Raw genomic sequence first — 16,408 nt, 5'->3', positions numbered from 1 at the left:
TTGTTTTTAAAAGACTGCTCTGGCTGGTAAATGCAGACTAGGGATTAGATTGACAAGAATAGAAGTAGGAAAACCACATAGAAGGTACCACAGAAGCCTAGGTGAGAGAGAGGAAGGTGGCCGAGGCAAGGATGGTGCAGTGATTGTCACAGAATGACCCCCAACGAATCACACCTCCTTAAATTCACGAGCTTGTGTGGTCCCCTCCCATTTTGACTCTGGACTGACCTTGTGACTTGTTTTGACCAATAGAATGTGGCAGAACTGATGCTATGAGAGTTCTGAAGCTTAGGCCTCAGGAAGAGCCTCACAGCTTTCACTCTCACCCTCGGAACCTGAGACCACAGTGTGAAGAAGCCTAGGCTACCCCTTTGGGGATGAGAGATCATGTAGAGAGAGAGGCCTGTCTGATAGCCAGCACCAACCACCCAGACATACAAAGCCACCTTATACCCTCCAGGCCCTGTTGAGCCATCAGATGAGAATATGTGAGATCCCAGGTGACACCACCAGAATTGCTCAGATTGCCAACCCACAGAATCCAGAGAAATCATAAATCTTTGTTTTGAGTTGCTGAGTTTTAGGGTGGTGAGTTATGTAGCAATAGATAACTGAAACTAATGTGAGAAGGACACAGATTAGTACATCCCACCCTTCTCCTTGGAAACACCTAAGGATCAGATTTGCTTCCTCTAAGCCCAGCACCTCCTACCCATTCTCTTTGGAGAAGCACTTTCACAGGTATTAGGAACTACATGCTCTGATGTTACTGTAAGCGCACTTTGGTTTGGGTTTTGGTTTTTTCTGTCTGTTTGGTTCTACAGCAGAGGCATGGATGTGACTCAGTGGATTTGAGTCAAACCTTAGTCGCCTTCTGATTCATTGGGTAAACTTGTCCAAATTTCTCGGAACATTTCTTTATCTTATTGTCTCCATCATTCCAAAGATAAGAAGGACTGTCTTACTGACCTCAAAATAATAGTAGTAAACATAGATACAGTATAGCACTTACCATGTGACAGGCACTGTTCTGAGCTTTTGACGTGTATTAACTTACTCAGTCTGCAGAACCATCCTATTAGGTATTATGATACGTGCTCCACAGATGAGGAAGTTGAGGTTTAGAGAAGTTAAGAAACTTGCCCATCTTCACACGCATTAGGATGGTTATTATTCAAAGCAGCAACAACAACAGAAAATAACAAGTGTTGGTGAGGATGTGGAGAAATTGGAACCCTTGTACAGCCACTGTGGAATATAGTACGGCAGTTCCTCAAAAAGTTAAACATAGAATATCATGATTCAGCAATTCCACTTCTGGGTATATGCCCAAAAGAAATGAAAGCAGCGACTAGAACAGATATTTGTACACCTATGTCCATAGCAGCATTTTTCACAATCACCAAAAAGTGGAAACAACCCAAACGCCTGAAAGAGGAATAAAATTCTGATACATGCTACAACATGGATGAAACTTGAAAACATTATGCTAAGTGAAATAAGCCAGACACAAAAAGACAAATATTGCATAATTCCATTTATGGTATCTAGATATTTAGAATGAGGCAGATTCATAGAGACAGGAAGTAGAATAGTGGTTACCAGGGCCAGGGTGGGGTTGAGTAAGGTATAATGGGGAGTGAGTGTTTAATGAGTATAGAATTTTGGTTTGGGATGATGAAAAATTCTGGAGATAGATGGTGATGATGATTGCACAATATTGTGAATATATTTGATACCACTGAATTGTACATTTAAAAGCAATTAAAATGGTAAATTTTATATGTTGTATGTTTTACCACAATAAAAAAGTTTTTTAAAGAAAAAGGAAACTTACCCATGTGATGGACCTAGTGAGAGGTGGGAATGGGATCTAAACTCTAGCAGTCTAGCTCCAGGATTCTGGTGTATATTACCAAAGGAGATTGGGATATGAAAGCCTTTTGGGAAAAATAGAAAGCATGAGGAGGGGGGAAATGGAAGTACTGAGGAGGGACAATACGCCATTTGTGGAGCTTTGTCTTTATCAGTCATCCCTCTTCAGGCATCCAGAAATGGTGGGAAACACCCAGGATGCAAGCTCCAGGAGAACTGGCTTTTGCAATTTATGGCTTACTAGCTATGAGACTCCAGGCATGTCCCTCCTAATCTCTCAAGCTTCCTCCCCGTTGGGGAGAATATCTGTTCTGCTACTCTTCGGGATGGTTGTGCGGGTCACAAGAGATAATGGGTGTGTTTCAATTTTCTATTGCTGCATGAGAAACCACTCCATAATCTAGAACAACTGGGCTCAGCTGGTGTTGGATGAGGTTATGCATGTGGCTGCATTCAGCTGGCAGTTCAGCTGGGGTTGGTACGCCCAAAATGACTTCATTCACAATTCTAGTGCTTAGCTGGAGTTTCAAGAATCTCTTGAGGGGTTGGCTGGACCTCCCTCCCTCTCCATGTGGCCCTCCAGCAGGGTAGCCAGACTTCTTTAGATTCAAGATGGTGGAAGCAGAAGCTGCCAAGCCTCTTAAGGCCAAGGCCCAGAACTGTCAGTCATTTATACCATATTCTATTAGTCAAAGCAAGTGATAGGACCAGCCAGATTCAAAGGAAGGAGAAACAAAATCTACCTCTTGATGGTGGAAACAGCATGAGCATGCTCATACAAAGATGGGAGGACTTGTTGGCAATCATTCTTGCAGACACTCCACCATACTGGTGCTCATAGGTGGGGGATCAGAGTTCAACTGCCCCCTGCCAAGAGATAGGATTAGATAAGAAAGTTTTATGAATAGTTTTAGCACAATGCTAAATGCTGCAGCACACAGTAAATGGTCAGTAAGTGCTGATTATTATTATTATTATTAATCATTATTATTCTTTTAACAACTTTTTGAAACAGCCACGGTCAGCACTGGTACTATATCCACTTTACAGTGACACATGGACCAAATGAACTTTCAGGTCTCTCCTAATTTTAATACCATGATTCTTTGAATCCCCTTTTCCAGGTAGTGGAAACTAAGGCTTAAGAAGTTTGAGTGACTTGCTTCAAGTCACATACTTACCTAACTAGCACATGGTGAAGTCCACATTCATAGATGTTTTCCTCCACTAAATATGCTGCTTTTCATTCATTCATTTAATAAATAGTGTATTGTATTGGACACCTACAATATGCCTGAAGGAGTATACATAAGAGTATAATGACGATTATTTCTTGAATACATGCTATGCAACTTTGTCATTAAATCCTCATCATAAAACTATGATGAAGGTATTATAATAATCTCCTCCCCATTTTACAGATGAGAAGGAAGCAGAGTGAGGTTAAATGAAAGACAGGATCCTACCTTCATGGGGATTACAGTCTATTGGAAAGGATATAGGATAGCCAAGCAAGGAATCATATATATAATTATAAATTATTCTCAGAGTCGGGCTGCTATTAGAGCCCTGGTACCCACCCCACTCACACAAATCCAGGCCTCAGGTAACCCTGGCAACGGGTCTTCCTGCCAATAGTAAAGATGGAGCCCAAAGAACAAGCGCGTTTACGCACACTCCCATAACCCACAATGCATTGGAGAAGAGGGAGGAGCAGCCTCTGCCAGGAGCTAATATGGCTCCCATAGTTACACCATCCTCTCTCCTCCCTTAATCAGCGACTTGACTGCCCAGACCAGGCTACCGATCAGGAGCGAAGTGTCCTTTGTCCTTCCTGACCGCAACTATAGGAGCGATTGAAATCGGGAGGCACCTCGCAGAGTTGAATTTCATAACCAGGGAAACACCACTTCCGCTGACGTCATTACGGCGACACGTGGATCCAAGATGGCGGCGGCGATGGTGAGTGAAGGAGACTCCGGGAGCCAGAGCTGGAGCGGGGTTCTCCGGGAGATCTCAGGACCTTCCGGTGCCCCGTGCCTGGCCCAAGCGACCTCCGGAACCCCTAGCTCAGGCGTAAGGGCGTCCCTGACTGGGCTTATGTCCCCCAAACTCCCCCTATCCCTGGCCTTGGACCCGCACTCAGGCTTGTCAAGGCCCAGAGTTTTAGGGGAGGCACTGGGTCCCAGGAAAGGTCTCGTCTACCGTCTTCGCGGGTTCCTACCTACTTTGGTCTCCGCCTTTTGTGGCCCCCATTTTCCAATTTTCACTTCCTAGCCTTGACCCGAAGAGCCTCCCCTTTATTCCCACCCTTGCTCCTCCCCCTCACGTCCAGACCCTGCTCTCCCCGCCTCCCCACTATCCTGACCAGTCCGCTGTTGAGACCTCGCTTCTGACCAGCCTTCCCAAACCCTGTTTCAGATCCTTTCCAGAGCCCGGTCCTCACCTCCACCCTCACCTGTTCCCATCGCTCACCCGTCTTGACTGCCACCACCTCGGAGCGTGCCCTATCCACTCTCCAATCTTCCGACCCCAGACCCTTCCCTCACCATTTTTCCTGTCTCCTCTTAATCAACTCCATGCCTTTCCTGGGGAGCATTTATCCCATTGGTTCTCAAACTGTTGTGCATAAGACTGGGAGGGTGGGCATGTTGAAACTACAATTTCCTGAGCCCCATTCCCAAAGATTCTAATTATGTAGGGCTGGCTAGGTGATGCCCAGGAATCCACACTTTTATAAGCACAACAGTGATTATGATGGAGGTGGTCTGTACTACGTTTTTTAAAAAAAACAACAACACTATACTGGTCCTATATGGCTGCCTCCCCTTCCTGCTCCTACAGGGCTGCACAACTCGTTAGGAATGAAGTTTCTTAGGATGGAGCTCGTTAGGAGGAATAAGGGTGCAGTGTGCCTGGAAAGTGGGTCAGAACTTGTTGGCTCCTGGTACAGAACCCTGGAAGTAGATCTCTGAAGGACTGGCCTTTCTTCCAGAAGCTCAGCTCACATTCTGCTTTTCAGGAGATCAGAACCAAAATTGAAGACGTTTAGTCCAGAGTGATTTTCTAGGTCTTTCTGTATGTTGCTTCCTTAGCAGATAATTTTATCCTGGGAGTGAATGCAAAGGAAGACACAGAAAAGGAAGTGACATTTGATTTTAACAAAGGAAGATTTTTGTTTAAATTCTTGGATGTTGGTTTTCACCAAACAAGATTATTGGCTGATAATGAGTTTCCCTCCTGTCAACCGATTGATACCTTGTCCTGTTTGTTTAATGAGGGATTCCTTATTTAGAACTGCAGAGCTCAGGTAAAAGACTTCACAGCCTTGCCTGATTTCTGTGGTGTCAGACTTTAATTTGAACAGTGAATGGGGAAAATCCCTAAAGTGGCATGTTGAAACCCATTTTTTTCTGGGCCGTATTCAGCACAAGATGGTGTAAGAACTAAACAGGAAAAGTCACACCCTCTGTTGCCATAGGGAGAATGTTTAATAAAGTGGCATCTGTATCATCGCACTGGGAAATTCCTGCCTTGTTCAAAGGTTTTTAAGAGGCAGTAAATTAGCGATACATACTTCTAGTACACATTTATAAGGTCAACAAAGATGTGTGTGCTGCTCTGTGCTAAGACCTAGGGATGTAGTTGTGAATTAGAAGGTTGAGGTCCCAACCCATGTGGAGCTTTTCTAGTCTGAGGAGAGAGAGAAAAGTAAACAAATGCATGAACAAGATAACGTCAGATAGTGGTAAGTGCTGTGACTACAGTAACTGATTTCAAGAAACTGAGGATGTAATGTATACAGTGACCCATAGGCCAATTTAAAGGGTGCACACAACAAACTTCATGTTTAATGGGATAGTGAAAAATGTAGAAGCAAGTTTATTACCAGGGGATATGTGTAACAGGCAAAGTGGGGTCACAGATAAGCTTGAGTTTGGTCTGTGTGAAGCACTTTACACGGAAGTCATAACAGTCCCCACACCCTTCTACGCAGAGGCTGTTTCACAACCATTGGGGGTGGAAGCATGTGGATCTGCTTTGGGGTGTATGGGTTTCTGAGGCAAGTCATACAACCAGAGAGGAACTGAGCTGCTGGATTCCGTGACCGTGGGAACAGGCTGGGTTTTTGGTTTGTTCTTTTATTTTGAAAGTTAGGGTTGTGGGTGCAAGTTTCAAGTGGTAGTATTTATTAGCTTTTCCCTCTCCTCCGTGTCCTTAGTGAATGGCCGTTCTTCCCCCAGGGTTGGGCTGCCCAGGTCTGTGTTAGCACAGTGGGTGTTTCCTGAACCTGCAGGACAAGACTTCTCCCACTACAGGAGTATGGCTGGTGTAAACTGAAATTCTCTCCTGCCTTCCTGCTGCCCTCGGTTTAGACGACTCTATTGTAAAGTTACAGGATACAAGATGATCTAGCTGGGCCTGAGGCTCAGACCCTGACAGGCTCCTATGTCACTCTTTATGGAAATAGGAAATATTGAGCATATGAAATATACTTTTGGGAATATTTTTGTGGTGGAACTTTGGAAATGTCCATTGAGTACATTTGCAGGCCTCTCAGGAGTCTAGAAACCTCCATTTGGAGAATAAAACTCTGTGTACTTCTCTGATATATATCATCATTCATACAGTTTTGTTTTTTTTTTCCTTTTCTATCGATTTAATTAATATACCATAAAATTCACTCTTTTAAAGTTACAGTTTGGTGGTTTTTAGTATATTCACCAAGTTGTGCAACCTTCACAACTATGTACCAGAACATTTTCTTCACCCCAGAAAGAAACCCATTAGCAGTCACTTCCCACACTCCCCTCCCCAGTCTCTCGCAACCACTGATTTACTTTCTGTCTATAGATTTGCCTATTGTACACATTACGTAAGTGTAACCATACAACACGTGGTGTTTTGTATCTGGCTTTTTTTTTCTTTTTTTTTTTTTTACATAGCATAATGTTTTCAAAGGTAATCTACGTTGTAGCATGGATCAGTACTTCATTCCTTTTTATGGCCAAATAATATTCCATTGTATGGATGCACCATATTTTATTTATCCTTTTATTTGTTGATGGGCAATGGGATTGTTTCCACTCTTTGGCTATTATGAATAATATTGCTGTGAATATTCATGTGCGTTTTTCTGTGAACGTTTTCAGTTTTCTTGCATGTATATAATATCTAGGGGTGTAATTGCTGGGTCAGTTCACACTGTTTTGAGGTTACTTGCGTTTGATCCAGTCCAGAGGCGGGGGAATGGACTCCATGACCTTAAAGCTCCCTTGAGCAGGTGGATGCAGGGCTCGCCAGTCCCCCCAGCTCAGCCAGAAGCATAGGAACTGTTTTTAGTGGTGCCCTCTGGAAGGCAGAGTCCTGGAACAGGAGGCAGGAGGCCCGGATTCTCACTAGTCCCGTGTGTGGGAAGTTGCCGTGTCCTGTGGGCCTCGCTTGTGGGTGGGCATCAGCCCATTAAGGAAGGAGCACTGGAGCAGGAGTCAGCAGCCTGCACTTAGTCCTAGTACTGCCACTGATGCACTGTGTGGCCTGGGGCAAAGTCCTTTGTCTTTATTGGTCCATTCCCACATCTGTCATATGTGAAATTAAGGTTTGGACTTGATGATTTCTAAATACCAGGTTGAAAATTCAGTTGTTTAGAATATTTGCACTTAAGGTGACTCCTGCTGATATGCCTGTAAAATCAGATTGATTTGGGGTTTTTTTCCGTGAACATAGTCCCTGTGGTCTTTCCAAGCTTTTGTCTGTGATTGTGTTGACTGATCTCTTGAGTTGCCCCACCTGGCACATATTCTTCAGGAGCCACTGTGTCCCTGGAGCTGAAGTGCCGACCCCAGGCCTTGGTTCAGATGTGTTTCTCTGAGGAATCCCTTTAAAGGAGTGCCCTTAATCCCCTCAGGAAGCACAGAGGAGGCAGAGACAGGCATTAAGTTGCCTCTTGATTTCTCTTTTACAACTTGGACAAAAGTTCCCCTTTGATGTCCACATTAAAGAAGCAGGTTGCAGAACGCTGGAGAAGGTTGAGTTTTGATCTACAGGCACTGGCAGGAAGGTGGGAACGGCCCAGGATGAGCAGAGCCATCTGGCCACAGACGAATGATAGGAGCCACCTACCACCCGCAAACCTGCTTTGATCCCTGAACCATTTGCTGACACTAGTGTTTGCCAAATGAGTCATGGTTGGGGACAGCAGGGCTTCTCAGTGCGGTCTCAGCCCTCTTCATTGCTTCCTTCTTGGCCTTCCTATCATGATTTCTCACCTACGCCTGAGCGTTAAGCTGACAGACCTCCCAGGGTTTGAAATCCGAAGGCTTTGTATTCAGAAGGGATGCTAAACACTACTAGCAGTTTTTAAAAAGCAAAATCAGATCACAAGTTAGAACTGAATTCTTAAGGCTGTTAGAGAAGGGAGTCTGGGTGGTCTTAACATCTTTGGGCCTCGGTTTCTACTTCAGGTAGACGAGGTGCTATAAATTGGCAATCCATGAACCACATCTTCACGTGGACTTAGTGGGGGAGGGTGGACATTGGCACAGGACTTCAACATTTTTCAAGTTGTCAGTGTTTAATGACTGGGAGATTACACAATTCCAGGTTTTCATTTTCTCTTGAAAATGTGGGCCCAAATTCCCCATTGGGAGCATTCTCCTTGCAGGGCCCAGTTCATCATTTTCTCCTCAATTCCCTCTTGTCTTACTTCCGAGCAGCTTCACCATTTAGATCACTTGCATGACGTGTCTAGGTGGTTGAATTTGCAACCCCAGAATGAGATGGTTTCTATATAAAGTTTTTCCTACTCGGACATTCTGATTCAAAAGCTATTAAAGATCTGTGGTAATCCCCTACATTACCCGACTTTAAGGGAAAACTTTCTACTCACATGATACATTTCAGTTGATAAACCATATGCCCATCTATTATTCCATCTAATCCTTACAGAAACCCATTTTACAGATGAAAAAACTAAGGCTTGGTCTAAGGACCTGGGCTAGAATCTGACACTCTGATTTTATGACTTTTGACAAACTATTTACTTCTTTAAACCTCAGTTACCTTTATAAAAAAATTTTTTTAAATTGTAGTAAAATATACCTGACAAAATGTATCATTTTAAATATTTTATGTGTACAGTTCCGTGGCATTAAGTACATTCACATTGTTGGTGCAACCATCACCACCATCCAGCTTCAGAACTTTTCATCACCCCATATTGAATCAGTTTCCTTCTTTTTAAAAGAAGGATAATACTCTCCTCAAAAGGTTGTTGTGATGATGAAATGAAATATGAGATGAAAGTGCCTGGCACAAAGAGAGCTCTCTGTAACTTTACTTCTCCAAAGTTTGAAGTCTTCCAGAGGCGAACCATTTAAGCCAGTTGCTTGGACTGAGAGGTTTTTTATATATATAAATACTCAAGGCAGAGAGGGAGGGTCAGTGCGTTTCTCAAATTTTATTTCTGCACTTTTCTGGCCTCAAGGTTTAGGTCTGGTTGTCTGTCGTTTGCTGAGGGTAGTTATTTGTTTCATTGGATTTCCACAGCTTACTGCGGGTTTTCCTCTACCCCCAAAGAACAGCTTTGAGTCATTTTGTCATTTCTGCTCAACAGCTACTCTGTGTCTATGGGCTCTGAAATAAAGGCTACAGTTTCAGAGTCTCCTGTGGCTAATTTGAATCTGGGTTTGTTTATTTTATTTTATTTTTTGCTCTGTGAGTTCTTTAGCTCCATGAGGCTGCTTGGTAAGTGGTCTTTAGCTGTCATTAACCATCCTGCCTATGTGGTTGAATAACTTTGGGGGCTTTAGCTGATTGGGTAATTGATTTCAGTTAGCTGTTGGCAAACTGTGCCCCAACGTGTGTGTGTGTGTGTGTGTGTGTGTTTCCTTAATCTGGGGAGCAATTACTGAGTTATCTTAAAATGGCGACTGTATCTTTGAGAAGGAAAACGAAGAATCTAGCTTGCTGTTAAGGAAGGTGCTGCTTTTGCAGCAGGAATGGCATGGAATAGGAACCAGAAAGGCTGTTCCGATTGACCAGACTACCGTTAGGTGATGCTATATACGGGGAAGGAGAACGCAAGGCAGAGGGCTCAGGAAAAGAAAAGGTTAACTTCTGGCCACAGAGAAATGTGAGTGAATAAAATAATTTTCAGTTCTCAGGGGAAACTTCCTATTTTCTTTGGAAGAAATTAATTGTTCACACCTTTATGGAGGGTGAGGGGTACTTTTTAGTCCTAGTAGTCCTTCATTGGGCTGTTGGGGAGAGATTTTTTTGCATGCCTGGCCCCCAAGAATAAAATAAATAGGGAGGCAAGACCTTGATTCTTGGGTCTCTCGAGCTTTATGACTTTCCAGGTCACCCCTATCTTTGCCAGTGGTGGAGTGTTAGATTACAGCACAAAGAGCTTCTAGATTGCCATCGCCTTGTTCCTTGACATGCTGCCTTTGCCATCTCGTGACATGGAAACCAAGTAAAGCATCGAATGGGCTGGTTCACATCTCTTAGGACTCCCACTCCTTTCATGGCTCTGAACGTACAAAAGATGTTTGCTAAATAATTGATTTTTCAAGACCGAACCTCATATGAGAGTTCCTAGTGGTGATCAATTAAAAATTAAAGGAAAATACAATGGAATTTCTCAAGAAGCAGGTACTTTGTTACTCCCTAACTTCCTTACCGAAATGAACTGTGTGTCAGACATCCTCTGTCAGGCCATCAGGGCTGCAGAGGTAATGAAGTCAAAGAATCACAAAAAGTTGACGTACCCAAGACAGGAGTCTTAGCAGGGACCCATGAACTTCTAAGTCCTCAGTCCTCCTGGAATCACACGTCAGAATCTGCATTTTGTAGCGCTTTTCCTGGGAGCAGGGTCTACAGCTTTTTATGAGATTCTCAGAGGGGTTTGCAATACCCTCCCCGAGGTTAAGAACTGCTGATCTGGTCTGGTTATCCACACACCTTGTGCCAGAATCCCCACTGCATTGTTCTTACCTTATAGCTCCCATTTTCTGTATATTTTCAGGAGAACTCACCCAACTTTCCTTCCCCTTCTTAAAATGTAAATGTATTTAGTTTGAATATGGGTGATCCATGCACATGGAAAAAAGTTAGTATAAAAAAGCTATAAATGAAAAGAAATTCACACAGTCTATTCACCAGAGGTAGATAGTCTTTGATTTTTTAAAAAAATATTTCTCCAAAACATTTATGCACATAAAAACGTCTAAAAAATTTCTAACATACACAGACGTAGAAGAAATAGTATAAAGAACCCCCACAAACCATCAGCCAATTTCAACAATTACCATTATATTGCTAAACTACTTTCATCTATAGCTCTTCTAGCTAGTTATTTTTTTTTTCTTAAATGAAGGTATCATTTAACCCCCAAAAATTACCATTTTAAGGAGTCTAAAAAATTTCTAACATACACAGACGTAGAAGAAATAGTATAAAGAACCCCCACAAACCATCAGCCAATTTCAACAATTACCATTATATTGCTAAACTACTTTCATCTATAGCTCTTCTAGCTAGTTATTTTTTTTTTCTTAAATGAAGGTATCATTTAACCCCCAAAAATTACCATTTTAAGGAGTCTAAAAAATTTCTAACATACACAGACGTAGAAGAAATAGTATAAAGAACCCCCACAAACCATCAGCCAATTTCAACAATTACCATTATATTGCTAAACTACTTTCATCTATAGCTCTTCTAGCTAGTTATTTTTTTTTCTTAAATGAAGGTATCATTTAACCCCCAAAAATTACCATTTTAAGGATACAGTTCAATGATTTTTAGTAAATGTGTACACTTGTGCAGCCATCATCAAAATGACATGAGGTTTTAGAACATTTCCATCACCGCAACAAATTCCATTACAGTCAAGGGATTGACACTTGCCGTCAGTCCCTGTTCCCACAGCCAGCCAACCACTGATCTGCTTTCTGTCTCTATAGATTTGCCTTTTCTGGACATTTCACGTAAATAGAATCATGCAATGTATAGACTTTCGAATCTGGCTTTTATTGGATTGGTGCAAAAGTAATTGCGTTTCAAAAGGTTAATTGCAAATACCACAGTTACTTTTGCACCAACCTAATACTTACTTAGCATAATGTTTTTGAGGGTCATCCATTCTGCAACATGAGTTGGTAGGTAGGTCACTCCTTTTTGTTGTTGAATAGTGTTCCAGTGTATAACTACACTACATTTTGTTTATCCATTCCCCAATTGATGGGTGTTGGGATTGTTTCCAATTTTGGACTACTGTGATCAAAGCTGTAGGAATATTCATGTACAAGTCTTTGTATGGACATACCATGTTTCCCCGGAAATAAGACCGGGTCTTATATTCGTTTTTGCTCCAAAAGACGCATTAGGACTTATGTTCAGGGGATGTCATCCTGAAAAATCATGCTAGGGCTTATTTCCCGGTTAGGTATTATTTTCGGGGAAACACGGTATATTTCCTTTTCTCTTGGGTAAATGCCTAGAATTGGAATTGCTGGATAGTATGGTAAGTTTATGTTTAACTTTCTAGAGATGCTGCCAGACTTTCCAAAGTAACTATACCATTTTATATTCCCACCAATATGTGAGGGTTTCGGTTTCTCCACATCTTCGTCCACACTTGTTATTGTCTGTGTTTTTGAGGTTAGCCATTCTAGGGTGTGTGTGTGGTGATACCTCCTTGTGGTTTTGGTTTGCATTTCCCTTATGACAAATGATACTGAACATCTTCTCATGTGTTTATTAGGCATTCATGTATCTTCTTTGGTGAAATGGCTATACAATCCTGTTGCCCATTTTTTAAATGGATTGTTTGTCTTCTTATTATTAAATTATAAGAGTTCTTTATATATTCAGGACACAAGTCCCCTTTCAGATACATGATTTACAAAAATTTTTCTCTTAGTCTGTGGCCTGTCTTTTATTTTCTTAATGTTTTTTGAAGTATAAAGTTTTAAATTTTGATGAACTTCAATTTATCAATTTTTAAAATGTAGACTGTGCTTTTGATGTTTTATCGATGGTAGCTTTACCTAACCCAAGGTCACAAAGAATTTCTCCTAGCTTGTTTTCTGGAAGTTTTATAGTTTTAGCTTTTCTTTTAGGTCTGTGATCCATTTTGAGTTAATTTGTGTGTATGGTGTAAGGTTCCTTTTGCATATGGCTACCAATTGTCCAAGCACCATTTGTTGAAAAGATTATCCTTTCCCTGTTAAATTGCTTTGGCATCTTTGTTGAAAGTCAGTTTACTTGAAGCATAAACATTTATTTCTGGACTTTTAATTCTGTTCCATTGATCTTTATGCTTATTCTTACCACGCTGTCTTGATTACTGTAGCTTTATAATAAGCTTGGAAATTGGTAAGTATAAATGCTCCAATTTTGTTCTTTTTTAAAGTTGGTTTGGATGTTCTGGGTCCTTTGTATTTCATACAAATTATAGGGCCATCATTTCTACAAAAAAAAAAAAAACCTGCTAGAATTTTGATAGGGATTGTGTGGAAACTGTAGATCAGTTTGGGGAGAATTGTCATCCTGACAACACTGAGTCTTCTAATCCATTAACATGGAAAGTCTCTCCAATTTAGATCTTCATTCTTAGCAGTGTTTTGTTATTTCCAGTATACAAGCCCTTTTAAAATTTTTATTCCTAAGTATTTCATTCTTTTTGAAGCTATTATAAATGGAAGTATTTTTTTCTTATTTTTGGATTGTTTGTTGCTAGTATGTGGAAATACAATTAGTTCTTGTAGTTGTTTTGTGGATTCCTTTGGATTTTCCAGATACAAGATATGTGATTTGCAAATAAAAGCACTTTTCTTTTTAATCTGGATGGCTTTAATTAATTATTTGCTTTAGTGCACATTAGTTACATTTATATACAGTGTTGACTAGAATGGCAAGAGTGCACATCCTTGCTTTGTTCCTCATCTTAGGGGGAAGCATTCAGTCTTTCACCATTAAGTATGATGTGGGCTGTGGGTTATTCATAGCTGCCCTTCATCTGATTGAGGAAGTTCCTTTCTATTCCTAGTTTGTTGAGCGTTTTTATCATGCATGTTTGTTGGGTTTTGTCAAGTGCTTTTCCTGCATCTATTGTGATAATTGTTTGGGTTTTGTCCTTTATCCTATTTATATGGTATATTACATCGATTGATTTTCAGATATTAAGCCAACCTTGCATTCCTGGGATAAACCCCACTTGGTCGTGATGTATAAACCTTTTTATATGTTGCTGGATTTGATTTTCTAATATTTTGTTAAGGATTTAAAAATTTGTGTTCATGAGGAATATTCATTTGTAGTTTCCTTTTCTTGTGATGTCTTTTTCTGACTTTGGTACATGGTTTTAAAATTTTATTTAAAGAAATGAGATTATGCTGTACATACAGTGCTGTGCATCTTACTTTTTTTCCTGTTTAATAACTTAGGTTGGCAGTCCTTTAATGATGATTCTACCTTTCTTTTAAGTAAATATTGCTAAATTGCCTTCCCCAAAGATTTTACCAATTTACCTATGTCTAGTATACTCAGATTTTGTAAAGTTTTGTGACTCTGATAGTTAAAAGGTGAGATGTCATTATTTTTATTTGCATTTTTAAAAATTATGAATGATGTTGAGCATCTTTTAGTGTTTGGCCATTTGAACTTTTTAAAAAAACTGGTCATTTATATTCTTTTGGGTTATTTGTCCTTTGTGGGCTTGTGAGAGCTCTTGGCATATTGAAGACATTAATTCTTTGTGAGGTGTGTGGTGAACATATTTACCCAAATTGTCTTTTTCTGTGGTGTATATTTTTTCATTTTCTTCATTGTATATGTCTTTTTTTTTTTTTTTTTGGCTTTTGGATTTTGTTTCATCCTTAGAAAACTTTCCATGTCAAGATTGTTTAAAAGTATATCTATATTTTCTTCCAATACTGCTTCTATTTCAATTAGTATATTTAAGTCTTGTCTGTCTTCTCCAGTACCAAACAGTTTGGATAGCTCTATGCTGCATTTTAGTATGTAGTAGAACTAGTCTGCCTTCATTTTTCTTCTTTTCAAAATAATCCTGAAGTAAAGGGAAAATACCAAACTGACTACAGTGGTTTGTTTCTTAGTAGAAAAGCCTCGAATCGGGGGAGGGACAAGGAAGACAAAGAATCAAAGAGGATAAGAACTAGAGAGGAAGGGTAAGGAGAGACAAATGGCAATGGACCTGTGGCAGCACGCTTCTTCTTTGGACATCTCTAATCATGACTTCAAGGTGTCCTATTGTCCCTTGGCTCCCACTATGGTGACAAACCTCTGATCACTCTGCTCTGCTAGGCTTGGTGCAGCTGGACTTTCTTCACTCTGCAGATAACTTGCTATGTGACCACGGGTATGTCACTTCCCCTCTCTGGTCTCCTGGATGACTTGACCCCTGAAGTTCTTCAAAAAATGTCTTTATCAGACCCAACTCTGGGTGGAATTTTGCCTTGGTTTGTTCCACCTTTAGGTTGCTTGGGTCGATAGGATGTCCCATATTTTCAAGGGAATCATGAATTTCTCGAGTTTCAAGGGAGGTCACAAGGCTTCTGGTTTACCCCGTGAGAACTAGGGTAGGGATGTTGCCTTTTGCTTCCTTCCGTGCTCACCTGCTCCTGTCTGCTTCATTCCCGGTGCCGGCCCCTTCCTCAGCCGGCCAGCTCTTCTGTCGGAGGTTTCCTTACACTGGGCCCACATCTCCCTCCTTGCAGTGAACTCATCGGTCTGCTTCCCACGCAACCCGGAGAAGGCCCTGGCCTTACCAGTCACCTGCCACGTGCCAAGTGCTTTATGCACCTGCTTTAATCCTCACTGCCATCACCACTGCACCACCCTGCCGTGTGCTTAGGGTTATATTCCTAGTTTACAAATAAACCCAAGACTCAGAGAGGTAACAACAACAACAAAAACTCGCCCCCAAAAAGCTTTCCCAAAGTCACACAGCTAAGAAGTGGTGGCTTTGGGATTTGAATTTATGTCTGTATGGTCCCCAAAGCCCGTGCTTTTTCTACAACACTAGTGGTTCTCAAAGTGTGATCCCAAGACCAGACCAGCATATTAGTATCTCCTGGGAACTAGCTAGAAATGCAAATGCTCAGGCCCTGCCCCAGACGTACTGAAGAAAGCACTGTGGGAGTTGGACCCAGGAATCTATTTTAATAAGCCCTCCTGGTAAATTTCCTTGCATGCTCAAGTTTCAGGACCGCTGCCCACCCACCATTCTGCTTCTCCACTTGGCTGCTGCTTCTTGTCACGTCTCACCAACAATTTATACCGTGTTTCCCCGAAAATAAGACCTAACCGGACAATCAGCCCTAATGTGTCTTTTGGAGCAAAAATTAATATAAGACCCGGTCATATACTATAGTATAAGACTGGGTATAATATAATATAAGACCGGGTCTTATATTAATTTTTGCTCCAAAAGGCGCATTAGAGCTGATGGTCTGGCTAGGTCTTATTTTCAGGGAAACACGGTAGGTGATTTATCCTTATTAGA

General features: G+C 41.3%; 1 protein-coding gene across 4 annotated transcripts in view; it reads left to right on the top strand.

Moving 5' to 3' along the window:
- The first annotated feature begins 3,582 nt into the window (after positions 1 to 3,582).
- TM9SF4 (transmembrane 9 superfamily member 4) overlaps positions 3,583 to 16,408 on the top strand; it is a 48,551-nt gene continuing 35,725 nt past the window's right edge. The window contains exon 1 of one of the 4 annotated variants that reach the window (XM_033094855.1): positions 3,583 to 3,951. In XM_033094855.1, coding sequence (XP_032950746.1) covers positions 3,823 to 3,951 — 129 coding nt within the window. In that variant the 5' untranslated portion in view covers positions 3,583 to 3,822. The remainder of the gene's footprint in view (positions 3,952 to 16,408) is intronic. The other 3 variants (XM_033094854.1, XM_033094856.1, XM_033094857.1) reach the window with 3 other exon arrangements.

Source organism: Rhinolophus ferrumequinum, chromosome 23 (assembly GCF_004115265.2).
Source record: "Rhinolophus ferrumequinum isolate MPI-CBG mRhiFer1 chromosome 23, mRhiFer1_v1.p, whole genome shotgun sequence".
Classification (NCBI taxonomy): Eukaryota; Metazoa; Chordata; class Mammalia; order Chiroptera; family Rhinolophidae; genus Rhinolophus; species Rhinolophus ferrumequinum.
This window is presented reverse-complemented; position numbering and strand designations above follow the sequence as displayed.